Source organism: Tarenaya hassleriana, unplaced genomic scaffold (genome assembly GCF_000463585.1).
Source record: "Tarenaya hassleriana unplaced genomic scaffold, ASM46358v1 Cleome34, whole genome shotgun sequence".
NCBI lineage: Eukaryota > Viridiplantae > Streptophyta > Magnoliopsida > Brassicales > Cleomaceae > Tarenaya > Tarenaya hassleriana.
In genome coordinates this window covers 771,629-795,489 of record NW_010966542.1, presented here as the reverse complement: position 1 = coordinate 795,489, position 23,861 = coordinate 771,629, and the positions used below count along the sequence as shown (strand labels likewise).

The 23,861-nt window shown below is 36.5% G+C and overlaps 4 protein-coding genes and 1 long non-coding RNA gene across 7 annotated transcripts; 1 reads left to right on the top strand and 4 right to left on the bottom strand.

The window, feature by feature from the left end:
- The first annotated feature begins 1,656 nt into the window (after positions 1-1,656).
- On the top strand, positions 1,657-6,613 carry LOC104821754 (protein DETOXIFICATION 40). Its single transcript, XM_010552730.2, has 7 exons — positions 1,657-2,024; positions 2,291-2,922; positions 4,013-4,069; positions 4,535-4,773; positions 5,291-5,409; positions 5,512-5,598; positions 6,248-6,613. Exons 1-7 carry the CDS (start codon positions 1,710-1,712, stop codon positions 6,317-6,319), a joined length of 1,521 nt encoding a protein of 506 aa, XP_010551032.1. The 5' UTR covers positions 1,657-1,709; the 3' UTR covers positions 6,320-6,613.
- A 200-nt stretch (positions 6,614-6,813) lies between these two features.
- LOC104821753 (APO protein 4, mitochondrial-like) lies at positions 6,814-8,607 on the bottom strand. Of its 2 annotated transcripts, none has more exons than XM_010552729.2 (3): positions 8,328-8,607; positions 7,835-8,239; positions 6,814-7,718 (listed from the first exon to the last, which is right to left on the bottom strand). In XM_010552729.2, exons 2-3 carry the CDS (start codon positions 8,020-8,022, stop codon positions 6,995-6,997), a joined length of 912 nt encoding a protein of 303 aa, XP_010551031.1. In that variant the 5' UTR covers positions 8,023-8,239; positions 8,328-8,607; the 3' UTR covers positions 6,814-6,994. The 2 variants fall into 2 exon arrangements, with proteins under 2 accessions (XP_010551031.1, XP_010551030.1); XM_010552728.2 differs by having other exon boundaries at positions 7,835-8,116.
- A 2,482-nt stretch (positions 8,608-11,089) lies between these two features.
- LOC104821752 (histone-lysine N-methyltransferase ATXR2) lies at positions 11,090-14,967 on the bottom strand. 2 transcript variants are annotated; one of them, XM_010552725.2, is made up of 15 exons: positions 14,802-14,967; positions 14,479-14,554; positions 14,134-14,219; positions 13,732-14,051; positions 13,534-13,646; positions 13,409-13,440; positions 13,100-13,233; positions 12,779-12,866; positions 12,505-12,553; positions 12,342-12,396; positions 12,193-12,262; positions 12,003-12,072; positions 11,810-11,886; positions 11,417-11,473; positions 11,090-11,331 (listed from the first exon to the last, which is right to left on the bottom strand). In XM_010552725.2, the coding sequence occupies exons 1-15, from the start codon at positions 14,943-14,945 to the stop codon at positions 11,215-11,217; spliced, it is 1,488 nt and encodes a 495-aa protein (XP_010551027.1). In that variant the 5' UTR covers positions 14,946-14,967; the 3' UTR covers positions 11,090-11,214. The 2 variants fall into 2 exon arrangements, with proteins under 2 accessions (XP_010551027.1, XP_010551028.1); XM_010552726.2 differs by lacking the exon at positions 14,802-14,967 and adding an exon at positions 14,718-14,788.
- A 198-nt stretch (positions 14,968-15,165) lies between these two features.
- On the bottom strand, positions 15,166-17,845 carry LOC104821751. The gene is made up of 5 exons (XR_773116.1): positions 17,625-17,845; positions 17,097-17,332; positions 16,562-16,990; positions 15,874-15,989; positions 15,166-15,689 (listed from the first exon to the last, which is right to left on the bottom strand). It is a non-coding gene; the product is annotated as an uncharacterized LOC104821751 (long non-coding RNA).
- Positions 17,846-19,134: 1,289 nt separating this feature from the next.
- Positions 19,135-20,158, bottom strand: LOC104821750 (B-box domain protein 31-like). Its single transcript, XM_010552724.1, has one exon. It carries the CDS (start codon positions 20,126-20,128, stop codon positions 19,772-19,774), a length of 357 nt encoding a protein of 118 aa, XP_010551026.1. The 5' UTR covers positions 20,129-20,158; the 3' UTR covers positions 19,135-19,771.
- Between the last annotated feature and the right edge of the window lie 3,703 nt (positions 20,159-23,861).

The window sequence follows — 23,861 nt, the reverse complement described above, 5'->3', positions numbered from 1 at the left end:
CCATAATTTCCATGCAGCTTATTGCTTGTGACGGTCCACATGCATATATCTATTCAACTCTCTCTCTCTCTCTCTCTCTCTCTCTCTCTCTCTCTCTCTCTCTTGTTTTGGTTCCAAGGAGGATATAGATATTTATAAATACTAGCCAAATTTTATGATGTAGTACTATATATATTTCCTCTGCCTGTTAATGAATAATTTTGTCATACAAAATATATTACATCATATAATTGTAACTAGATCTCTTTCTCCAATTTGCATGTTTTATTCCCTCAATGCATTATTAGCTGATATGGGGAGAGGCATTTCAAAGAGCCGATTTTTTTTTTTTTTAATTCAAATTCGTTCGATTTACAAAATATATTTATTGAACTCTTATATCATTTTTATTCGATTATAATTTTATTCAAATTCGAATTACTAAAAAAATAATATTGTTATATTTTTTGTTCAATTAAATATAATTTAGATAGCGTTATCTTTTATATTTTATGGTTTTATTAAGTTTTATGTACTAACAAATGGGCCTAAGCCATGATCCACTATCGATTCAACCCCAAATGGCTTGCTGAATCAAGTCAGTGGCCACACATAATGCGGGCTTTTAAGATTTTTTCTATTATGGGCTTTATAATAAACTATATATATATATATATTCCATTTGATATTCATGGATCCACCAAACTGTTATTGGGTTATAATAAGTTCTTTTTATATTCTTAAGTTCGTTAATTTTTTTTTAAAAGGAATTATTATTATTTGAATCATGAAACGATTTTATCTATTTTCGTCATTTTTTCACAATATTCGTAGCGCAGGAAAAATAGAAAAATTGCAGTTATAAATCCCCACCTAACAAGAGGACTAGTCTTAATTAGTCATAATGTATTCATTAATGCTAGGCTTAATGAGTCGTCCAATCAACTCATAATAATCCTTGCCATCATGGATTTCTCTATCTCTCTTCTCCTCCATCCGTTTCAAAATAATCGTGGTTTTAAGTTATTTCACATTTTTTTAAAAAAGATAGAAAAAGTCACATATACTCTTATTTAATAATAAAAACAATGTTATCATTAATAATTTATTGGAATTTAATAAGGATAAAATTGGAAACTATTGTAAAAAAATATCTTGAAAATGTAGAATGACAAATATTTTGAAATATGTAAAATAACCTAAAACTATAAATATTTTGAAAGGGATGGAGTACATTAGATAAAATATTCTTGGTTTATTTTATTTCATTGCTGTATAAAGACCTGTTATCGTGTGTCATTTTTCATTTGAAATACACTTTTTTTTATATAAAAGATAACCTAAGATTGCTTTCACCTTATGTTTTTGCCTCGCATTTAGACATCATTTGGAATACATTTGAAAATTGTTTCAAATTTTCTCTGTAAATTGACTTTATTTAATAAAATTATTTTTTTTCCATTCTATGTAATTATAAGATATGAAAGTAACTTTTTCAAATATATTTCTTTTATGAGCGCTGTTAGGGTAGAGATTGTCGTTTGTATTATACGGAGAATAAAAATCAGACAAGAAACGACAAATACACGCCTCTATAATTCCACCAAAAAAAAAAAGAAAAAGGTTCGATGATTGCCTTAAATTTCTCACTACATTCCGATCACAAACCGACCCTTCCCCACAAAAAAAAAAAAAAAAAAAAAAAAAAAACAGAAGAGAGCTTCGACTCTATGGCCTCGTCGCGAAACGACGCTGTTTATCAACCGCTTCTGCAGCCGGTGGCGGCGGCGGCGGAGTACGGCGGGGGAGAGCTGGAGCGCGTGCTGACAGACGCTGAGACGCCGGCGATGAGGCGCGTGGGGAGAGCGACGTGGATAGAGTCGAAGCTGCTGTTCCACTTGGCGGCTCCGGCGGTGATCGTGTACATGATCAATTACTTGATGTCGATGTCCACTCAGATATTTTCCGGCCACCTCGGAAACCTCGAACTCGCCGCCGCTTCCCTCGGAAACACAGGCATCCAAGTCTTCGCTTATGGCCTCATGGTATCGATCAATCTTTTGTACTGTTTGTGTGTGTGTGTATATATATATAGAGAGAGAGACTACTATATATTATCCTTCAGAGTATCTCTCTCTCTCTATATATATATATACACTTTTTTGTGGTGTTTGTATATATCTGCTGGAGAAGAACTACTTCAAAGTTGAAACCTTTAAAGTTGAAACTATTATTACACACCACATATACTGCGCATATTTCTATAAGCAAAGTATATAATTCCCAATCTAATATCTATGAAACATGACAGCTGGGGATGGGGAGCGCGGTGGAAACACTATGCGGGCAAGCGTACGGAGCCGGAAAATTCGAAATGCTGGGAGTATACCTACAAAGATCGACCGTATTGCTAACCCTAACAGGAGTTATCCTCACCGTAATATACGTATTCTCAAAACCAATACTCCTCTTCCTAGGAGAATCGCCGGAGATCGCTTCTGCAGCTGCCCTTTTCGTCTACGGCTTAATCCCTCAGATCTTCGCCTACGCCTTGAATTTCCCCATCCAGAAGTTCCTCCAAGCTCAGAGTATAGTGGCCCCGAGCGCTTACATCTCGACTGCCACGCTGTTCCTGCACCTCCTCTTGAGTTACTTGGCCGTTTTCGTGGTCGGGATGGGCCTTCTGGGTGCGTCTCTGGTGCTGAGCCTGTCCTGGTGGGTCGTGGTCGTGGCTCAGTTCGCGTACATTGTCACCAGCCGACGCTGTCGGGACACGTGGCAGGGTTTCACCGTTCAGGCTTTCTCTGGTCTTGGGAGCTTCTTCAAGCTATCCGCGGCCTCTGCGGTTATGCTTTGTCTCGAGACTTGGTATTTTCAGATCCTGGTTCTTCTTGCTGGACTCTTGGAGAATCCTCAGCTCGCTCTTGACTCTCTCTCTATTTGGTAAGTTATTGGAAAATCTCATTGAGTTTTTATTATTTGTGGTATAGTAATTGGAATTGATTAACATTTGATTTGATATCTTATAAAAAAAACATTCAATTTCATATTTGTAAAAAAGACAGTTCTCTTTTTAAAAGCCGACCCAATTGAAATTATTTTAAAAGCTTCCTAAAAGGTTGTCTTTTTGGAATAATTTTTATTTTAGAATAAATTATATTTATTAATTTTATATGTCTAATTTAAATTTTATTTGATTTCGATATTCATTAATATAATATTTCATGTATCTTTGTTTACTTTTATTTTATATATATATATTATTCGTTTTAGTTCAGTTATATATATATATATATATATATTATGCAAACATTAATTTCAATTAAAATATTATACTCGTATACTCAAAATATATCTAGGAGTTCGAGTGATTTCTAAGGATTAAATAATCATTATCATATCTTGAAAAGAGAGTGAACTTTCAGTTTCACCACAAGAAAGTGTACAAATCGAAATTGGATTTGCCTTTTGAAAGATTCCGTAACAATAAGGACAAGAATATTAAGTCAGTGTATGCATGTCTTTACATTTTTAGTTTTTTTTATTTATCGTCATCTAGTTTATTTATAATATTTATTTTGGTCGCTATTGATTTAAATTAATATAATTTAATTGAATACAATAGTCTATCTTTGTATTTTAATCATGTCTTGTTTTTTTTTCTCCAAAGTGGTTCATCTCTTCATCGTGCAGATTTTTATGCTATAAAAATCACCAGAACCAGCCAAGTGACTTTCACCAAATCACCAGACCTATATATATATATATATATATATATATTATTTTTATTTGATGCAGTGAAATCACGGGGGAGTTAAATTTAGGTGTTTTCTAGTGATTATTTGAAAATGAATATTTGTAAAGTAATATATGCTCTTTAAATTCACAAGATTCATATAGATGAATTATACAAAATTTAGAATTTGACTCTTTTTTTTTAAAAATTTTTTTTGGTCGAAATACAATATAAATATCATTGCTTCGGTTATATTATATATAGATTTTTTGTCCTTTTTTTTTTGGTTGGTTGCAGTATGACGATCTCCGGATGGGTGTTTATGATCGCTGTTGGATTCAATGCAGCGGCAAGGTTTGTATTTTTCTTTTCATCAGCAAACATCAAACCGAATTAATATTTGTAATTTTTCGGATTAAAATTTTGTTCTAAATTTTAATTTTTAGGTTAAACGTTTTCAGTAACTATATCTATTCGATTCATATTCTATTTAATCACTCTTTCATTTAAAATACTTATTTTTAACGATTTTTCTTTTATTTTTTTTGTTCGATTCTTTTATACTTATTATATAAATATATTCGATTTCTATATCTTATTTATTACCCAACTAAAATATCCATCTCTAATGGGCTTAAAAAATATTTGATTTTTAACCCTTCAAAATAGGCATAATTGCAAATTAAACGTGAAAAAACTTATTGATGCTAAATCGGTCCCAACAGCGACAGAAGCTCTCGCAACATATTCAGCTGTCGGATTCAGATATATATCAAACGACTTGAGATTGTTATAAAAAAAAATTGGTTTCTTTTTCAGTGTGAGGGTGAGCAATGAACTTGGAGCTGGAAACCCTAGATCGGCCGCATTTTCCGTCATCGTCGTTAACGTTTACTCGTTGATAATATCCGTCATATTAGCCGTCGTTATCTTGGCGTTACGGGACGTCGTGAGCTATCTCTTCACGGAGGGAAAAGACGTGGCCGCCGCTGTCTCGGATCTCTGCCCTCTCCTCGCCTTAACCCTCGTCCTCAACGGCATCCAACCTGTCCTCTCCGGTATGTATATGTATAGTCTCTTAGTATATAGCATTGAAAATTTAGAAATGGTTCAAACCAAAAAAAAAAATAGAAAATGGTTATAGGATATATTTTATATATTTATCATTATGAGGGTGACTATTTAAGTGTTCATTCCAGGTTCGTTTCGGTCTTAGAAAATCTATACCCCGTCGAGTTTCAAGATAGATTTGATTGGGTTCTTGGTCGGTTTGATTTAGGTTCGGTTACTAAAAATGTTTACTTTCTAAAGATATTTACGTTTTTTCGGGCAATTATTATGTTTGGTTAGATTTAGTCCGAGTTCAGATTTCGGTTAAGAAAATATCATAACCATCCAGTTTTTTATATCGGGTTCGATTCGGTTACAACTATTTGAATTGGTTTATATGAATAACCCCTAATTAACAACCATATAATCTCTCTATCTCTAAAATTTCTCTCAATCTTGAATAACCGTTGTATGTAGATACGATATAATAAAATCTTAATGCGAATTAATAAATGGATTATGAAGGTATGGCTGTCGGGTGCGGGTGGCAAACGTTCGTGGCGAAAGTGAACGTGGGATGTTATTACATTGTGGGGATACCTCTTGGAGCTCTCTTTGGGTTCTACTTTAAATTCGGTGCAAAGGCAAGAAACCCTAATTTCTCTGTTCATTTCTGCTTCTGCCCTAAACCCCAAATATCGCCATGCCATGATCGTACATGGTAATCTAAATCTTTTGTCATGCAGGGGATATGGACGGGTATGATATGTGGTACGGTCATGCAAACGATTATTCTTGCATGGGTCACGTTTAGTACGGACTGGAACAAAGAGGTAAGTATATATATATATATATAATATACAATATTAATAGTTAAAAAAAATATACAATAATAATAATAATAATAATAATCTTAATGCTAATATATAAATAGACTTACTATTTTGAAGTTATGGCTTGTTTGTTAGATTCGATTATTTCGGTTTTAAAACAATTGTAATTATCCAATTGTTATATATTGATTTTGGTTTGTTCGGTTTTATTTCAATTCAATATCAGGTTTTTATTGATAAAAATATTTATGTAAAAAATTATTTTTTTGGTTATTTTTTTATTTGGATCGTGTTCTATTTTTTCGATTTTATAAAAATCATAACAATTTAGTTATTATGTCGAACTTGATTTGATTACGGTTATGTGTTATTCGGTTTGATTATTCAGTTATTAATCAAATTGATCAACCCCGAAGTATAAGGGTATTATCCTAATATATTGTATGATTTAAACCCGATTCTTACTTATTTTCTATACATACACGTTGTTCAATACTTTGGTAATATAAACATAATTAAAGCATTATGATAGTAGGAACATGTTCATATATGTTCGTGTATGGTGGATCGAAGATTGGATCTTGATGACGTAAATGGAAATGTTACGTCTTCTTCACTTAACAGTCTTGATGATGGTTTGGATTTTCAGGTGGATTTAGCTACGAAGAGGTTGGACCAATGGAGCGACCGTAAAGAACCACTGGCTTCTCAACGGCAGTAATTTGAAGTTGTTCCGGTCATTGCGAGCAAATGGACCGGTTGATTGTACCGGGTTTGCTAATGAAAACCGATCAGGTTAACCGAGCTGGTATACTGGTTAACAGATTCGAAGGACCGAACTCTCCGGTTCCGGTTCGATGTGTTAAAGTCCTCGGCCACACTTGGCCTACATTCTTGATTTGCATGAGTAACAGTTGATGTAATAAATGGATTGGACTCCATAAAGATAGTTGGTTTCGTGCACATCCGTACGTATGTATATTATATATGCATATGTTTTTTCAAAGCCTTTTTAAACCAGCTATGTTTCAATAATATTATAGAAATGAGGTGTGGACCGACTATATGCTGGATTTTATTATAAGACAACGATTTCATATGTTGAACAAACCATTGATGAAAAAAAAGAAGATGCAATAACCCTTTAGATTAAAATAATTGATGAAATATACCTAGGATTAGTGATTCAATAATCAGAAAGAAACAATAATCGTCTAGATTTTAAAAAACATTAAATTTATCGATTATTTTCAAGGCCCATTAAGCCCATATGTAGACAAAACTAATGCACGCATTTGAGCCCATTGGGCCCCGATGTGTAACATCAGAATTCGGTTAAGTTACAAATCTTATACCGAATTCGATCAGAAAACCGGTCTTGTACCGCTCGGCTAAATTAAACTACAGGCGAAGGAAAAGATAAACCATGAGGCTTCATCTCGGTTGCATATTTAGTAGGAACCGCTGCACCGGCATGGCTGCAAAGGCTAACAATGGCAGGGGCATGACCGTAATAATCCCGACCTCCGTTCAGAAGAATCCTCGGGTCATGTGGCCTCCGGTGCCAGACCTGTTTCCGGGGTACCAAGTCATTTACACCGGCTTTTTGCCAGAAGTGTGCGCCTCGCCAATTCTCGTATTTGAAAATACCGCAGAGCCGAGCTTTATGGCCGCTCGGACCGACATGAACCTCCGAGCAGTTCTTGCAAACTTTTGAGGGATATGCCAACAATAGTTTCCCGACACCGGCTCTTAAAGCCTCCCATGCTCTTAAAGTCCCGGCTGCAACATATGTGAGATCTTCTCGAGACAAATCCTCATGGAGAGGAGCATTCGGGTCCTCATAAGTTTTGGAAAGTTCGAGAATTTCTTCGTGCTGGATGGCGCCCGCTTGACAACACAGTTCCAAAACGGCGGGAACACGGTCATAATCAAACCTCTGTTGGTGTCTGATGATACCTTGAGACATTTTGTGTAGGTGATAGGCTTCGACCGGAACCAGTATATCATTTATGGATCCTTGAACCCATTCATGAAGCCGGGTGTTTCCACGCCGCAAGTAACAACGACATGTTTCAATCAAGTGACCCTCGTTGCCGACGAATACTTCAGGGCACGATCTGAAAAAAAGAGTCACGTTTTCGACAAGATTCAGTTCGATTTCTCGAAACCAACATATGCATAAAACAATGTTTTTCAGTGTTAAACTCCTCCATGGAAGAGAGCATTGACTTACTTGCAGGACAAGACGGGAAACGCTTTAAGAAGCATAGAGACACCTTGGATAAGAACTCGTCTAGCTTCAAGAACCTCCTTGGCCACAGGAACCATGGGTTTAATCGGGTATTCCTTTGCCCGTTCCTCGATCCTCTTCAGAATCATTGGCCTCAGTTTTTTCAGATCAATCTTTGATTTGGAACGCATAATGGACGGATGGAGTAACTGGCTTCTTGAACAACACGATGAATCGTCAATGGAACTGATACGAAAGAGACAAGCTCAAGCTCTATCCCTGAATCTGAAATGCAGAAATGATGCGACTTTAAACTTAAAGGGAAGAGACTTTAAGAGAATTCCAACAGCTAAAACAACTAGGAGATTGAGCAGCAGCAATTTCACTTCCTTCTGCACTATCATCAACCTAAATTCCGAATATCTGATTAGTTTCAGATGCGATGAAATAAAAAAACGGGGATTCTATAATCAAAGAAAAGGACAGAGACCCCAACCTCTGAATCTGGAGAAACAGAACACGATAGGAAGACCAACGTTGTAATGAACAAAAATAGAAGAGAAAATCTATCGCTTCTCCCCCCTTCCTCTGGGCTTCCACTGTAATATATACTTATCTCTTTCCTTGGATTCAGGATAACAGACGGAACAAGAAAATTTTCGAACAATATGGATAATCAAAAGAATAAAACAAAAAAACACAGAACAGAATGGGGAAAAAATCGATACGAGGGAAGACGATTTGACGGAAGGGGCAGGCTAGGTAACGAACAAGCAATCTGAGTTTCGGACACAGAGAGGAGAGCCTCTGGAAAAAAAAAAAAAACCTTCGTTGGGATTAATGGGCCGAGAAGTTAGGCCCATAACCAAAGCATCAGATGTTGGAATAATTATCATTTAAAAAAAAACTAAAATCAAAATTCAACGAAATAGAATTAAAAAAACCGAATGATTATAGTTATCTGAAATTGAAATCAACAAAAATGGAAACCAAATTCGAAATGGCCATCATTAAAAAAAATAATAATAAAAAAGAAGAAATGAAAAGGACAGATGTAGAAAAAAGCCCAAACAATTCAGATACGGGCTTTTCTTGGGCCTTTATTAGTGAGAGGCGCTCGAGGAAGAAACCCTAATTTCGCGTAGCTGCAAGCTTCCTTCCGTCTCTGTTATTTATATCTCTCTGTGTTTGCCTTCGTTTCTGAGCTGCGAGATCTCTCCTCTTAGTCCTCTGCGTTTTTTTCTGGAAATCCGAAGAGCTTTTTACGGCTCGCGTTTCGTTCTTAAAACTGGTTTCCGGAATCAAAACTGGTTTTTGTGTTTCGTGTTTGTTTTTCGTGGATTTTGAGATTTGGGGGCTGAGAAGAAGGGGATGCGGTGATGAACAAATGGAATGTGGACTAGAGTTTCAGATCTGGGTTTCTTCCCCAGAAGTTGAAGATCAAACCCTTGGCTGTCTGAGTATTCCCTTTTTTTCAGATCCAGTTTCTGTGTTGTGTTATATGGAACGTGGGTATTGGCCTGTGATGATAAAATAACTATCTTAGCGGATTTCAGTGAGATTTTCAATCAATGATCTGAATTTGTTACACACACTGAGGCTGTAGTTGATTACTCATTGATTTTTCTTCCATGGAAGACGATTAAAGTGCTCTTTTTTCCTGGTATTTTGATCTTCGATGTGGGAATTTTGTGGTGCAATGATGAGGCAAGAACACGAACGTGTGTGAAGGGCAGTGGACAAGACATGAATTGTCTTGCCGTGAGCTCTCTTTCATTTAACGACTTCTCCTTCCACTGAGCATTCAAGATCTCCAACGTTGTTGTTTTGTTTTCTGCGAATGAATCAAAGACTGAATTTAAGAGGCTATAGATAGAGAGAAGGTTGAGATGCGTCCTTTACCAATTCTGGAGGAGAAATAAGTTCCTCCAGGCATAATGGCTTGGACGCTAGATCGAAGTTTTAAACACGTGGGGTATATCCTGATCATCTTGCTTTTTCCAGTGCAATTTGATCCTGGAAACGCCCCATACATTTACTTGTCCTTGATTCCTGAATCTTACTTTCGTTTTGTTTTTGTTACTGGGTTTTGAAATCCTAACGTAAAATCGAAATGAAGGGAAGTGATGAATCGATGCGACCGAATAGGGATCAAGAGATCTAATTGGGATCAGAGGCGCTATGAATTGAGTTGAAAGATACTGATTATTAAGATTTGCAAGTGGATTTGTTGTCTGAATCCATGATGAACAACCTTGAGTTTGTTGAATTCGTACAAGAAGAATTCCAGTCTGTGTTTCTTAGCCCCAAATTACTGTCTCAAGAATTCTAAATTCTTCTGTGAATCTTTTTTTTTCTTCTGAAATCACATTTTGTCTTGTTTTTTTAAATAAAGTAGTTATTGAAAATTTAGACGTTGTTCATACTCAGGATAAATCACTCAAATATACCAAAACTCAAATATACCAAAACTGTCGTACTCATTTCTCGAATACACCCAAAAAGTTATAACCAATTAATTTTTTGTTGAAAAGACCTTATTATCCTTATAATTATAATTGCAAATTCGTAATTGATTCTAAATACAGTTGCAATTGATATAGTTACAATTAATTATAAATGAGGTGGCAAAAAACACATCTAATTGTTTACAGGATCTTTAGTTATACAGTCGTAGACACTGTTTTTTTAGTTGTATATTAATTATATAACAATCGTAAAAAATATGAAAGAAAAGAAAGATTATTTCGGACTTTTAAAGTCCAAAAGTGGTATAGAATTGAAAAAAATTTGGGTGTATTGTTGAAATGGGTGCGACACATTTATATAAAAGATTTTGAAAGATAGATTTTCCCTCATACTCTTTCTATCTATTGTTTCCGAATCTAAATACTCTTAAAAGATTTTGAAAGACAGATTTTCCCTCATACTCTTTCTATCTATTGTTTCCGAATCTAAATACTCTGCATTATACAATCTGTCTTTCAAAATCTTTCTGTTGGAATTAAACCTTGATGAACTGTAAATCTTGGTATTTTTGAAACTATATATTTTTTTTATATGGAATTCAGATCTGAATTGAACTGAACGTAACTTTATAAAATTTTACCGAGATTATAAGGAAATCAGAATCGAATGCAATTCCCCAAATGACCATCCCTCCTTTTAGGTGCAAAATCTAAATACTACGAACAACTCCGACACCCTCTCAAAAGATGACGATATTCTAGTGAGGTGATTTTTTGTATGAAAACTACATATCCATTAAAGGGTTATATTGAAAAAATTATATAAGTTGGGGATTAAGTTATTAATCGGACTAAATTGAATGACGAGGCAATTAACAGACTGAACAATGTCATCTTTGTTCGGACAATTAACACTTAGCAGTGGCGGCTTTCCTCCAAGCATTTGGTGCATTTGCAGATGAAACCATAGTCTGCAAGTGATGCTTGTCTCTCTTCGTACGGAAGCTCCTCGTCTATGTACGAAATGGTGATCTATTCCCAAATAAAAAGCCCGAAAAAAATATTAGAAAAAAAAACAAAATGTTTTTTTTTTGGGGTAAGAGAATGATATAAATACCTCTTCGCCCTTGTCGATATGTCTTAACGCCATAACAACTGCTTGCCCATCCCTGTCCTGCCAACCACAACCCATGTTCTTGCTCCTTAATTCGTACCAAACGAAATGATATATAACCGTATCCAAATCGAATCAACCAAACCCCGAAAGGGTATGCTTTTTTTAAGACCGGAAAGTTCAATCCAATCCAAACCTGAATCCAAAACCGGATTAATGTAGTTTCTCCAAAACCAGGAAACCCGAACCTGAGTATAACCGAATCAAAGCCGTACAGAAACCCGAACTGCCCATCCCTACTTAATATAATCGATTTTTCCATCGCTAATGATAACACGAGACTCGTGAATACATAATCACATGTTAATCATTGCACTTTACATTTCCGAAACTTACCTCTTCTCTTTTGAAGGCTTTCGCATTAGGGCTACACGAATGGTTCATACAGCTTTGCAATGGGAAGAACGCGGTTCCTACAGTGAAACAGAGAAACACCGGTCAAATATTAAACCGGGATAGAACATCGATTAAAACCAAACCTAGGAAAACGAAGTGATTCCTCTAGTTACTCAGGGATTGGTTATCCTACCTTGACAACAAACCGAATAGTCGTCACCAAGAGCATCTAGAAATGGTTGAGTAATTTCCTCGGCTTCTTCCTGGAAAAAGAAAAACGAAGAGTAGAACCAGTACAAACTGAGAAAGCAGAAATTCCTGACTCGGGAAAGGGAAGAAAATTCGAGAAACAAAAGCGAGCCAAAAGACAAATTCTGTGTCACCTTCTTTGTACCGGAAAGATCATCAATGTACAAGAAGTAGTCCTCTACCGGTGATGCAACCACCAAATCTCTGCAAAATGTGGGATTTACCTTCCGAGTAAATTATACACTTAGAAACAAGACACACAAAAAAAAAAGTTGGTGCTTACAGGTTATTCAGCTCAAACATGCCAATGATATGCCCAAAGATTTCGAGAGAGAAGACTTGTTCACGTCAAGGAATGACCCTAATATGTTCAAAGATAATATAAGCAAGATCATGGTACAGAGAATACACGGGCGCAGGATTTCCAATGCGCAAGAGGAGGATACGGGCTTCACATTCCTTGTCAAATATAGCAGACTTGAGAAGCTCCAATGACTGGGGAACCAAAGAAAACGAAAGTTGACCCTCGATAAGATAGGTTATATATACACACATATATACATTCGAGTGTGTACACATATACACATACATTTGATATTGACAAAACATGCCATACAATTGGAACTTTGGAAGCAAACCCAAGCCTTGATAAGGTTAGGTTATATATATATACACATATATACATTTGAGTGTGTGAGTGTGTGAAAGTAAAACGCTTACTGTGTGTGCAAGATCCCTTATTTGCATTCTGAACATTGCTTCATCAGATGGGTCAACATCATCTGGCAAGGCAACACACTCCCACCACCTACCAACAAAAGACAAAAAGGAGTTTAACATAAATATATATATCAAGATCTCTCTTAATGCAGAGGATAGAATGCATCAGCCTACAATGGTGGATTTGAGTTACGGTGTGCCATCTAGAAGATATTTCATGGGCATAGATGCATCATATTCAGCTAAAACACAAGGTGACAGTAGATGATTCTACTTGTTTACTGGCCACAGTATCAAAATAGCAACATCAAATGATAATACCTTCTCTTGTATCCAACGGACAGTGGCTTCCATGCCTCCAGGAGTAGAGATTGCTTTGATATATTTCGTTTTTCTCGTTCTTTCACATGGGCTGCTTTCAGTTTCTTGTATCTTAGAATGGTAAAAGCAATTGCCTACACATAATCAATTAAATTTTCTATGTAAATAGACGTAGGACAGATTCAGAGTGAAGGAATGGTCGAGCTCATGAGAAACTCCATATATTGGGCCATTGTGGTAAGTACTGTATGCAAAAGCTTCAGCCGTTTCATGTAAGCAAGAGAAAGTAGCTACTCATATAAGATATACCTTTGCAGCAAGGAGGAAAATATCGTTTGTCTCTGCAAATTAACGATGACCAATGATAAGAAAAAAAACAAGAACAAAGTGAGAATATAAAAAGCCGATTAGGAAGAAACAGAGTTGAACCCTACCATTAGAATGTTTTATAAACTCCCCAATTGCCTCTCTAGACAGTGACTCAGACTTCTCGCCGGTGCAAAGTAAAGAATGTGATGTTTCCCAGTCTGCCTCCGCACATGATCCACTATATCCCATATTTGAATGGTATCAGAGACATCAGGTTTGTGCACTTTATGGATGTAAACAATACAGTAAAAAAGTCAAATTACCTACAGTAAAAAGCCTCATGACATCCTCCGGGGCATGGAAGAGGAGAGGGCAAAGAAAACTTATCGGTGTAAGGTAAGGCCATTTCACCGTTCATCAGTGAATTCACGACTTCTGGTGGAAGAGAATTATCCTTGGAACTGCTTGCACCAGACTTATCAAGATTCTCATTGTATTTCATGCAAACACCGTCTTCTCCATCCGATGAATCACCATCACAGCAACCAGAAATGCCCAAATTCTTAAAATATAGTTTCCGCCCAATTTGTTGTTCTATTGATCCAATGAATCGGAAACAAAAGCTGCAAACAAAACAGTCCACCTGCAAATTGGTGGATAGGGAAATGAGAAAGTTTACTCAAACAAAGGCTATCTAAAGTAAGAGAAGCACAAGGATGACAAACCTTATTAGACGAATGCTGGATGCCGACAAGCATCTGATCCTTCAAAATGAGTTCCTCTTCCAGGAAATCTGTATCAGCATAGACTCCTACAGACCACAGAAATCAGATAATCACAACACAAAACAAGGGTAAGCAGGAACCACGACACCCAGATCAGAACACCTCGAATAGAAAGAAATCCACAATTTCATAGATGCAGCTTTCATGTCTCAATTCTGATCATCGGATAAATGTATAAAGCTGAAGCATTGGTTGGTTATTTAGGCATAAACAAGAAGACAGTTTACACACAAGGCCAACCTTTATGATAATCACAGGGAGAAGACAAAGGAAGAAGAATAAGACCTTTCCCGGTGTTGGCATTCTGTTTTACTTCAATCCCACGGCATCGTCTACTGGATATAAGCTCATCGAAATACTCCTGAATAACATAACCCCGCAAAAAGGCAAAAGTGAAAAACCCATAGGCCATAACCATAAAACCTCTGTAAAACCTCTGTTTCTTCGTTCTAACTAATAATACATACACTCCATTGATAGCCCGTTTTCCGAAGTACAGAAAGACAACAACTTGAGAAAGATACCTAAGCATCAAACACCCCTAAACACACAAGATCCTCGGCATCGAAATTTTCTCGGTCACAGTAAGAGAGAGGGAGAGAGATTGCCTGCACTTGGGGAGAGGGAAGAGGAGCAAGAAGAGCGGCGACTTCTCCGGCGCAATTTTCGCTGATTTCGCAAATCGGATCCATTGGAGTGTCGAGGATTTTTCCACTTTCCGATGCTTCCTCTGCTTTCTCCGCTTTCCCCATCTCGGCCACAAGAGCTATTTACATGACGGCGCTACCTCATAATCTGGTGGTTCGAGGATCACCTTTGCTATGGTGTTCCTCTTTCTCATCCCATATTTTATTTCATTTTCCAAAAAAAAAGAAAGTAATAAAAATACACAGAGCAGAAATATGAACTTTATCATATAAACACGCATAAATTATCTGAAAATATTGAATTATAATAATACATAAATTGGTAAAAAAAACATGTAATATATTCTTCATTATGTGACAATTTCCATTTCAGGAAATTCTGTTGTAATAAAAGAAAGAACGCATGAGAGGAGAGGGAACTCATCACCACCACCATCAATAAACATATTAGATTTCTATCTCCCAACACTTTCTGCTGATACTAAACAAAAAAACAACACCACAAACTAGTTAATGATCTCTCCAAAGTATTATACTTCTCAGGCTTCTCTCATCAAAGGCTTCTGAAGAAATGCTCTAAGGACGGCGAGCTGAAAAACGTTCGGAGGAGCTGTCCACTCGGGTTTTACGGGTAGAAACATGAGGATGATACTTGATGAACCTCCGCAGCAAAGCAAGCAGGGGGAAAAAAAACTCGGGAAAGTTTGAGAGGATATGAATGCATATAAAGGATGGAGATGTACAGATAATTGGGTGATGATTTCCGGGTTTGTGTCCATATGCCATTCATTCAGGTTCTAGTTCCCAGACAGAGGATGTTCTTCCAATTTCTGCGCCAAAAAAGAGAACCTGCACTTTCATGTAAAACAACATAGTGATTATTGTAAGTTTCGAAGAGAAAAAGGGGACAGGTCTCCCACTCGTAACAGAATTTGTGCGTGCAGAAGATAAATATGGAACAATCTCGGTTTAGTCATATGCTTGTTAAGGTTATTGAAATGCTTCTGAGAATGGTTTTTAGGTACTACCTTACCTTGTCTTTGTCCAAACCACCCGATGCGAAAGGCCTGCATTTTTAAAGCCTGAAGAATCGTGGTCTGTGTACAGTAAGGCTCGAAATGTGAGTTTCAGAACTCTTGACGAGAAAATCTGCATGTTCATTAAATCGTAAAAGTGTGACCAATGTACATTTACTATACCTCTAATAATGTTAAGATGGTTGCTATCAGAAGAATATATCCATACTGCTCACAATGTCATCGCCTAATCGCCCAAGCCTATTGGTTAACCAAGATACCTGATAATAACCGAAGAAAAACAGCATACCACTGATGTCTGAAACTGCCTAGAGCTTTTTCATTTCCACGGTGGTATGTATGGCGAGACACAGTACCTTTCATACAAATTCCTAAACTTTTACATGTTTCCCAATATAAATTTCTTGTTTCCAAGAGAAAATCATTATGAATAAAGGCATTTAGTCTACAGCAAAGTTATGGACTTTATGGTCATGCCATTCTAGAGTGGAAAATGTACATAATGCCCCACAAAATACAAACGGGGTAAGCCATTAGGAAGAGGTGTTTACTCACTTCACGAGATAAAGATCACAAAACTTTGTTATCTCTAGGAGAACTTCCAATGTCGAGGATCTCACTATTACTTGTTTCTGTACAATATGTATCACACATCATCTACATGGAGAAATTCAGAGGTATTACCTGGAGTTCTTCAGGAGTTGTTTCCTCAAGAATCACTCCAAGAAGGCGGCATGTTACCTACAAAAGCATATTGCTATTAGACGAGGATAAAGCATAACCCAAGATTTTTGTCTGACCAAAAGAAAATGACTCAACTGCTTCCTTAAGTAAGTCAGCCCGTAGAACCGACTTTGCGAAATTATAGCAAGAAAGAAAAAAAAGCATTTCATCCTACAGTCACAACTATCCATAACTCTAAGAACACCAAGAAAGATACATCATTGCGGATGTATTGTGGCTCAAGGGTAAAGCTGCAACTGAAAAATATTAAAAAAAACCATTAAACTTAATCAGAACAGAATTCAATGACAATATCACAGCCAACTATCAATCACTTGTCTTCCTTCACCAAGTTTCCGCCTGACTATATTAATATGCCCCTCGGCCAGCCTGCACAAAGGCGGTAAAATGTTCACGAACAGCCCTAATGAATCAATATTGTAGCAAATTAGTGGGGTAAGGCAACTGAAGATTTTTAAGAGAAATAACATATCACTTTTACTGGTTGAAAGAACTCGTCGACCATATTTTGTAATCAGGTATCCTCCCAAGACAAAGAAACTCCAGGAGGGATAGGTGCTATGTTTGTCTGAGTAACTGCAGAAGAACTCCCAGCAATTATTACCCTCCTCTCGGGTGCTTTCTTTGGCGAACCCCTGGTGTTCTTATTGCCCTCCAGATGAAAAAAATAGCAACAACAAGCCCGGCTATGATGCCAATTGATCGTGAATCCTAATCCCAAGACAACAATAGTGAGAAAAAGAAGCAATCACACATCAATTATGTACTTCTACTCTGACTTAATAGTTAATACCCAAAACCCCAACTGGTTTCCTTGTTTCAGGTGAACTACGTCGCTAGTGGATGCTATACCAGTCAAGTTTCAGCTTCACTTTCAGCTTCATAACACTATTTCTCCACACCCTCCATAAGCAATAGCGGCGATATAGAGTAGATACTCAATTGAAGATCTAATAACTTGATTTGCAATCTCTAGTATAACAAAAAGCTGCAACTTCCCTACCTAAACCCATTGATCAAGCGCCAAGCTTCATCAATCCCACTAATCAACGAACTAATCAGACAATTAAAGATTCCTGAAGCATAAATTTCAGCATTTATGGACCCCAAAACCAGATATTCCCGCCATAGCAAATCACAATCCGAAGAGATCAAATGCCGAGAAATCATCGGCGGAAAAGTAAAGCAGCAACGAAGTTGAATAGAAATAGAGTGAGATCGAGGAAGAACCAGGCTGCGAAGAGACGTAGACAAGAGACTGGGCATCTTGAAGGGGACGTAAGCCCCCTAAGCCACTTGATCAACCTCACAAACTCGTCCATCGAAAACGACGAAGATTCCGCCATAGCTTTCCCGCCTCCGAGATAATTCAAACACGTCTTCGTCTCAACAAAATAACGAATAATCAGATTCTTAGCTTCAGCTTTTGGATTAACCAGGGCTAAAAAAAGGACGGCCCATTTGTGGAATTTCATAGAGCGAGAGGGAGGGAGGGAAACTCTCTGATTGAACAGATAGACGGATATTTGTCCAATGATAAAAAGACACGTGTCAATGACAACGTGGGACCTCCAAGACAAACAAAACGGTGCGTTTTATCTACAAAAATAACACGATTATATAGTCCGAAGAGAGAGAGATTTAACATATTTTATTTAGAACGATCCAAAATTTTGGTCATTTAATTCGATCCATAACGATTGTAATTATTTGCCGAGATGCAGACAATTCGCTTGCCATATTCATAAAAGACAAAAAATTTCGTTCAGATTATTGAAATTACAAAATATTGTCCTTGGTCCGCAAAACACGTGGTTGTAATGATTTCGTACATATTTATGTCGTTTCACTCTTTTTGGATTCTACGCTGGCGCCATGTCAGCAAACTCCAACCACAAGAAAATCAGTATCAATTAACGTACCCTATTTGTGACACGTGGCGTGAACCCAAGTGGCCCACAGAAACACCTCCTCCACTCTGTTTTCTTCATCCTGCTCTGTAAAAGGAATCTTCTTCCCTTCGTTTTACCACTCATTTTCTCAGAATTGTTTCGTCATCGAATCGGATTCCCAACAGATTGGTCTTACGTTATGTGCAGAAAAATAAGAAAAGAAAAGAGGAACCCGTTTTCGATCTGTAATTTGTCTATGATATACGCGTGAATTAGGGTTCTGGTGAAATAAGGCCTCTGAATCATGAGCTTTTGCTCTGTTTCGTGTTCTTTGTTTCGGATTCATCGCTTCATCTCTCAAAGCATGGAGCCTCTGAATCCTTATTCCGGTTATTCAAGATTTGGTTCAGTTCTTGAACCTTCTGGTTCAACTAGCGGTGATTCAGGTTGGTGGGTGGAACCAGAACTACCTCGTGTTCATGTCTGGACCAAAGATGACCATAGTAATGTCTTGTTATGGATGGTGAAGATGAACAGGCTAGAGGGTTGGATCCCTTCTCCCTCTTCTATGGTTTCCTCAGAACATTTTGTTACACTTCTGAATCCTACAGACCAGACCAGTAATCGATCTTGCACCAAGAAATAACCAGTTTCTATTCAAATTTTCCACCATATGTAGCCAAATACAATAGATCCGACGAAATCAACCGATGGATTCGATAACCATGTCTGCATAACAGAGTTTCATTACAAGTCCCTGAAGGCGAAAGACTGCGGCTTTCTTGGTCTGGATGAATGCAATTTCTGAAAGAGACGATAAGAAGAAAACGGGTGAAAGCAAGAATCTGTGAAGGGAGGCGGAGTATGGTGACCCTTTTGAACGAGGAGCTTCTGAAACCATCAAACCGATATGTATCATATCCTTTATACACATGTCTGAAAAGCTTCCATATCTGAAAAGCTTGGGAATTTCACATGACCTTGTCTTGTTTTGGGAGCAGAGACAAGGGATTTAGAAGATGATCAAACATGGGGAAAGAAGTTTCAGCACACCATCTCTTATGGTTAGGGTTTATAACATATTTACCAAAACCAACATGAGATTTCATACCCTCTATGATCGGATATTTTCGTCTATTCGCTTCTGGGTTTTCTCGGTAATAATCATAATTCTAATTTCGAAAAGAAATTTCCCAGAAAAAAAAAACCCATAAGACCTATGAAGATGAACAACAAAAGAAAGAAAGAAAGAAAGAAGTCAGATGAATACAAAAGGAACCTTAGCGGTGTGATTATTATCGCTATCTTCTTCACCCTGCCTCGTTACCCCCAGAGGTAAAACCACCGAGAAACCTTCGCCGACAATGCAGCGGCGCGTGAGTTTCTGACAGGACGTGCAGAGCACGCGCCTGACGTGTCTCCCCGCCAGGAAATTCGCCTGATGGACCAAGCGATCGCATTTTTTGCAGAGAAAAGCAGCGTCCGCGTCGCAGTACAGAGACGCTCTCCAGCCGCAGAGTTCACAGCGCACCGCAGCGCTCTGTTTCGGGCATAGCGTTTGGCGTTCTCCTCCTCCGCTTCTGATCTCTTTCTCTTCTTCCACGCCTTTACACATCCTTCTTCTCTCTCTCTCTCTCTCTCTCTCTCTCTCTCTCTCTCTCTCTCTCTCTCTCTCTCTGCTCTTCTCTTCTCTTGGTTAGAGAAACATTAGAGAAATATATAGGAATTATAATGTTAGGGTTTATTATTATATTTGGCGGACACGTGGATGAATCTTGGCCTGTCATATTTACGGAATTGCCACTGGAGGACGAATTTGTCAATTTCATAACTTTATTTTCATCCATACGATTTGGTCTTTCCTGCTCACATATGTTGCACCAAACTTTCAAACTCTCTTCGTACTCTGTAATCATTATTTTTCTGAAATCGATATATATATATATATACATATACACATATATGTATTCAAATAAAATCATATAACAAAAAATGACATAAACTTACGCAAAAATGATAAGCTAGAGGAAGTTTGAATGATTAAAACGTTATAACCCGGCACCCATATTTAAATTAACTGCCTCTTGTCCTTGCAGAGCTGAGATTCCTTTTAAGTATTTTATATTCGTTGGTTTATTAGAAAAATAAAATTTATATAATATTAGAGTTATATGCTATTTTAATTACTGTTTTTTTTTTCTTCCGAATATTTTAATATATATTAATTATTAAAATATAACAACACATTTATTCTACAATGGTTTTTTTAACTGTATTAAGGAAACAGTTTTATTTTGTTCATTGTAATGCAAAATTCTAAGTTTATTTTCCGTAAAATGTTCAAATCGGAGATATTTTATATATATATATATATATAATACAAATTGCCGGGACTTTGGCTGGAAAAGAATAACACCCACTTAATTAATAATTAGAGAAAATTGAAAAAAAAGACATAAGAAAATGATTGAATTTTTATTTTGGGCTGATTACAATATCTTGTTGTGTGGTGGTTAAGCAGTCAACACATGTTTCTTCTTTTAAGTTTTCTATTGAGAAGAAGCAAAGGTGAATTTGCTTGTATGGTTCAGATTTAAAGCTTTTTTTTCAGATTTTTTTAAAATTAAATAAATATTAAATTGACAACTGCCCAACGAATAATATCCGATTAATTTAAATCGCAATAAAATAAAATAAAATAAAAAGGATAGTTATAGATTCGTTGAAAGTACTATGAGTTTGCGTGTCATCTTTGTTTTCATTTTCTTTCTTCTTTTTCCTTCGTGGTGAGAAAAAGACTTGACATTCATATGTATTACTCCCCCTCTATTCTAAAATATTTATAGTTTTAGGTTATTTTTTTTATGTTTTAAAATATTTATCATTCTAAATTTTCAAAATATTTTCTTACAATAGTTTCTAATTTTATCTCTATTAAATTCCAATAAATTATTAATGATAACATTGTTTTTATAATGAAATAAGAGTATATGTGATTTTTTCTTTCTTTTTTAAAAAAATGTGAAATAACCTAAAACAACAAATATTTTGAAATGGATGGAGTAAATTGTATCAATTACGATAGCTAAGCATGGCTATAAGTATTAATTGTATCAATTAAACAACCAAAAATTATGCTAAAATAGTTTATAATTAAAATATACGAACCATTTATATAGCAATGGACGGACCCACTCGTTATAGAGCGAAGTCACAGGCCCCTAGTAATATTAGAAGAAAAAAAAAGAATTTTTAATTGATTTAACTATTTTTTTTAATAAATGGATATTATATGCAGTATGGTTCCCACTTACATATTCCAATAAAGTCTTTTTATTAGTTTTTTTATTATATATGTATTATGTGATCCGGTTAAATTTTTGTGCGGGTCCGTTACTTTATATATTTTTTCTTATTTGGATTGTATTTTTATAAGTTATTACGAATTTTAATTGAAATAAAACTATGATTTAGATGAGTTTTTGCAAGAAAAAAAAAAAGTGATGCAGAATCCATGCATTAACGGTTAATTAAAAAGATTTCTATTAATCACAATCAAAAGAACAAAGACAAATCCACAATGGCGTGGTTAAAGTTAAAAGCCATGAATTATTTCAAACCATTTTCATGAACCATATGATACATATTTCCGGAACAATGATTAGACCGACCTTATAATGAGATCAGATATTAAAAGCATTCATACTTAGAATGTCCACGAGTTTCTGAGATAAAAAACATTTTCCAATTTATTATTATTGTTATTATTATAAATTATTATTATTATTATTATTAGGTACGAATATGATATATCACTGACACATGCATGCATATTTTCACGCACATATACATATTTGCCAGTTTCTTTTTCTTTTCTTTTTTATTATTAATGTGACGTTAATGAGCTATATCATGTCTTGTAAACTATATGAGAAAATCTTATCCAAAAAGAAAACTATATGGGAAAAATATCATTAACCTTAATTATTATCTGCAATATGGATTAATTTGAATATGCTTAAATATTGATTTCATTCGGTTTTTTAATATCCACATCTAGTATAAAACCTTTGAACACAGAAAGAAAAGAAGAACAATGGAGAAACTAACTTCGTTTGTTTTACAAGTTATATAGTTAGGAGTCGTTAACATCGTATTGTTATTTTCCGGAATTAAATTTGTTAACCCACTTTTTTATGATTTTATCTCATATTGAGTTATGAATGGTTGGGTTTTTTTAAGGGGAACATATATTTGTTCAAGTGTGATTATATGATCAAAATAATTATATGGTCACATGATGATCACATTGATTATAAAATTAAATTTATAGTGATCACACCAAATCACCATAGACACACGTATTAATCACTTGATAAAATTATCATAAATTTAACGTCATAATTAATGTGATCACCATATGATCATATTATCTTTGTGATCATATGGTCATATTTAGAGAGAAAATTATATCTATAAATAGTTTTAGCAAAACATGGTGTTTTGGATATTTTGCCGGTTTTTAGAGTTTTTGGATTTTAAAAACTAAAAAATAACCAATCATAGACTGTGAAGTGTGTATCGAGTCCTCACCACTTCTCTCCGACTCACGTCCGTGCAAGAAACGAAAGACACCGGAGACTTTTAACGAATTCGGTTACCGAGTTACCTCGGGCCTACATCTCGGCCGGACGGTGCCGGCGAATCCACTAGAATCGGAACGGGAACAACCGGAGAACAAGAGACACTGTGGCCCTCCACACCAAGATCGGAGGCTCACCGAGAAACAACAAGAGAAGGGACACGAGACTTTTACCGACGCTTACCTCCCTCGCCTTCGACGAGTCGTCGCCGGTCTGGGCTTCGCCGTCGCCGGGAAGCACCTCCGCCTCGGGGATCTTCCTTCGTCTTCTCCGTTCTCCCCTCTCGCTCACTCTCCTCGAGCCACACGCCCAAAAAAATGTGTCGAAGACTAAAGCATAGCATCAGGGTTCATTTAACCCTATTTCCCAAAACTCACCGTTTTGGTTTGGGATTAAAAATCCCGCTTGGTTTCATGCGAGACTAAAGTCTCCCTTTGAAGCGGAGTCTTCTCTTTCTTCACCAAAGACATGGGCCAAGCCCAACAATCTCCACCTTGGTGGGAAAGAGAAACCGAAAACAAAGTAATAGACCTAGTGGGATTCGCCGTTTCCAGCACCGATCGACTTTCGTCGATCCCTCGACTTTCGTCGGAATTTAAAGCAAACTTACCTGACTTACCTGTCCCGGAATTAGTCGCATGTCGTCCTAAATCTGATGAAGCTCTCCGTCGATGACTCCTCGTGGCCTCGTCGCCTTATCCCGCC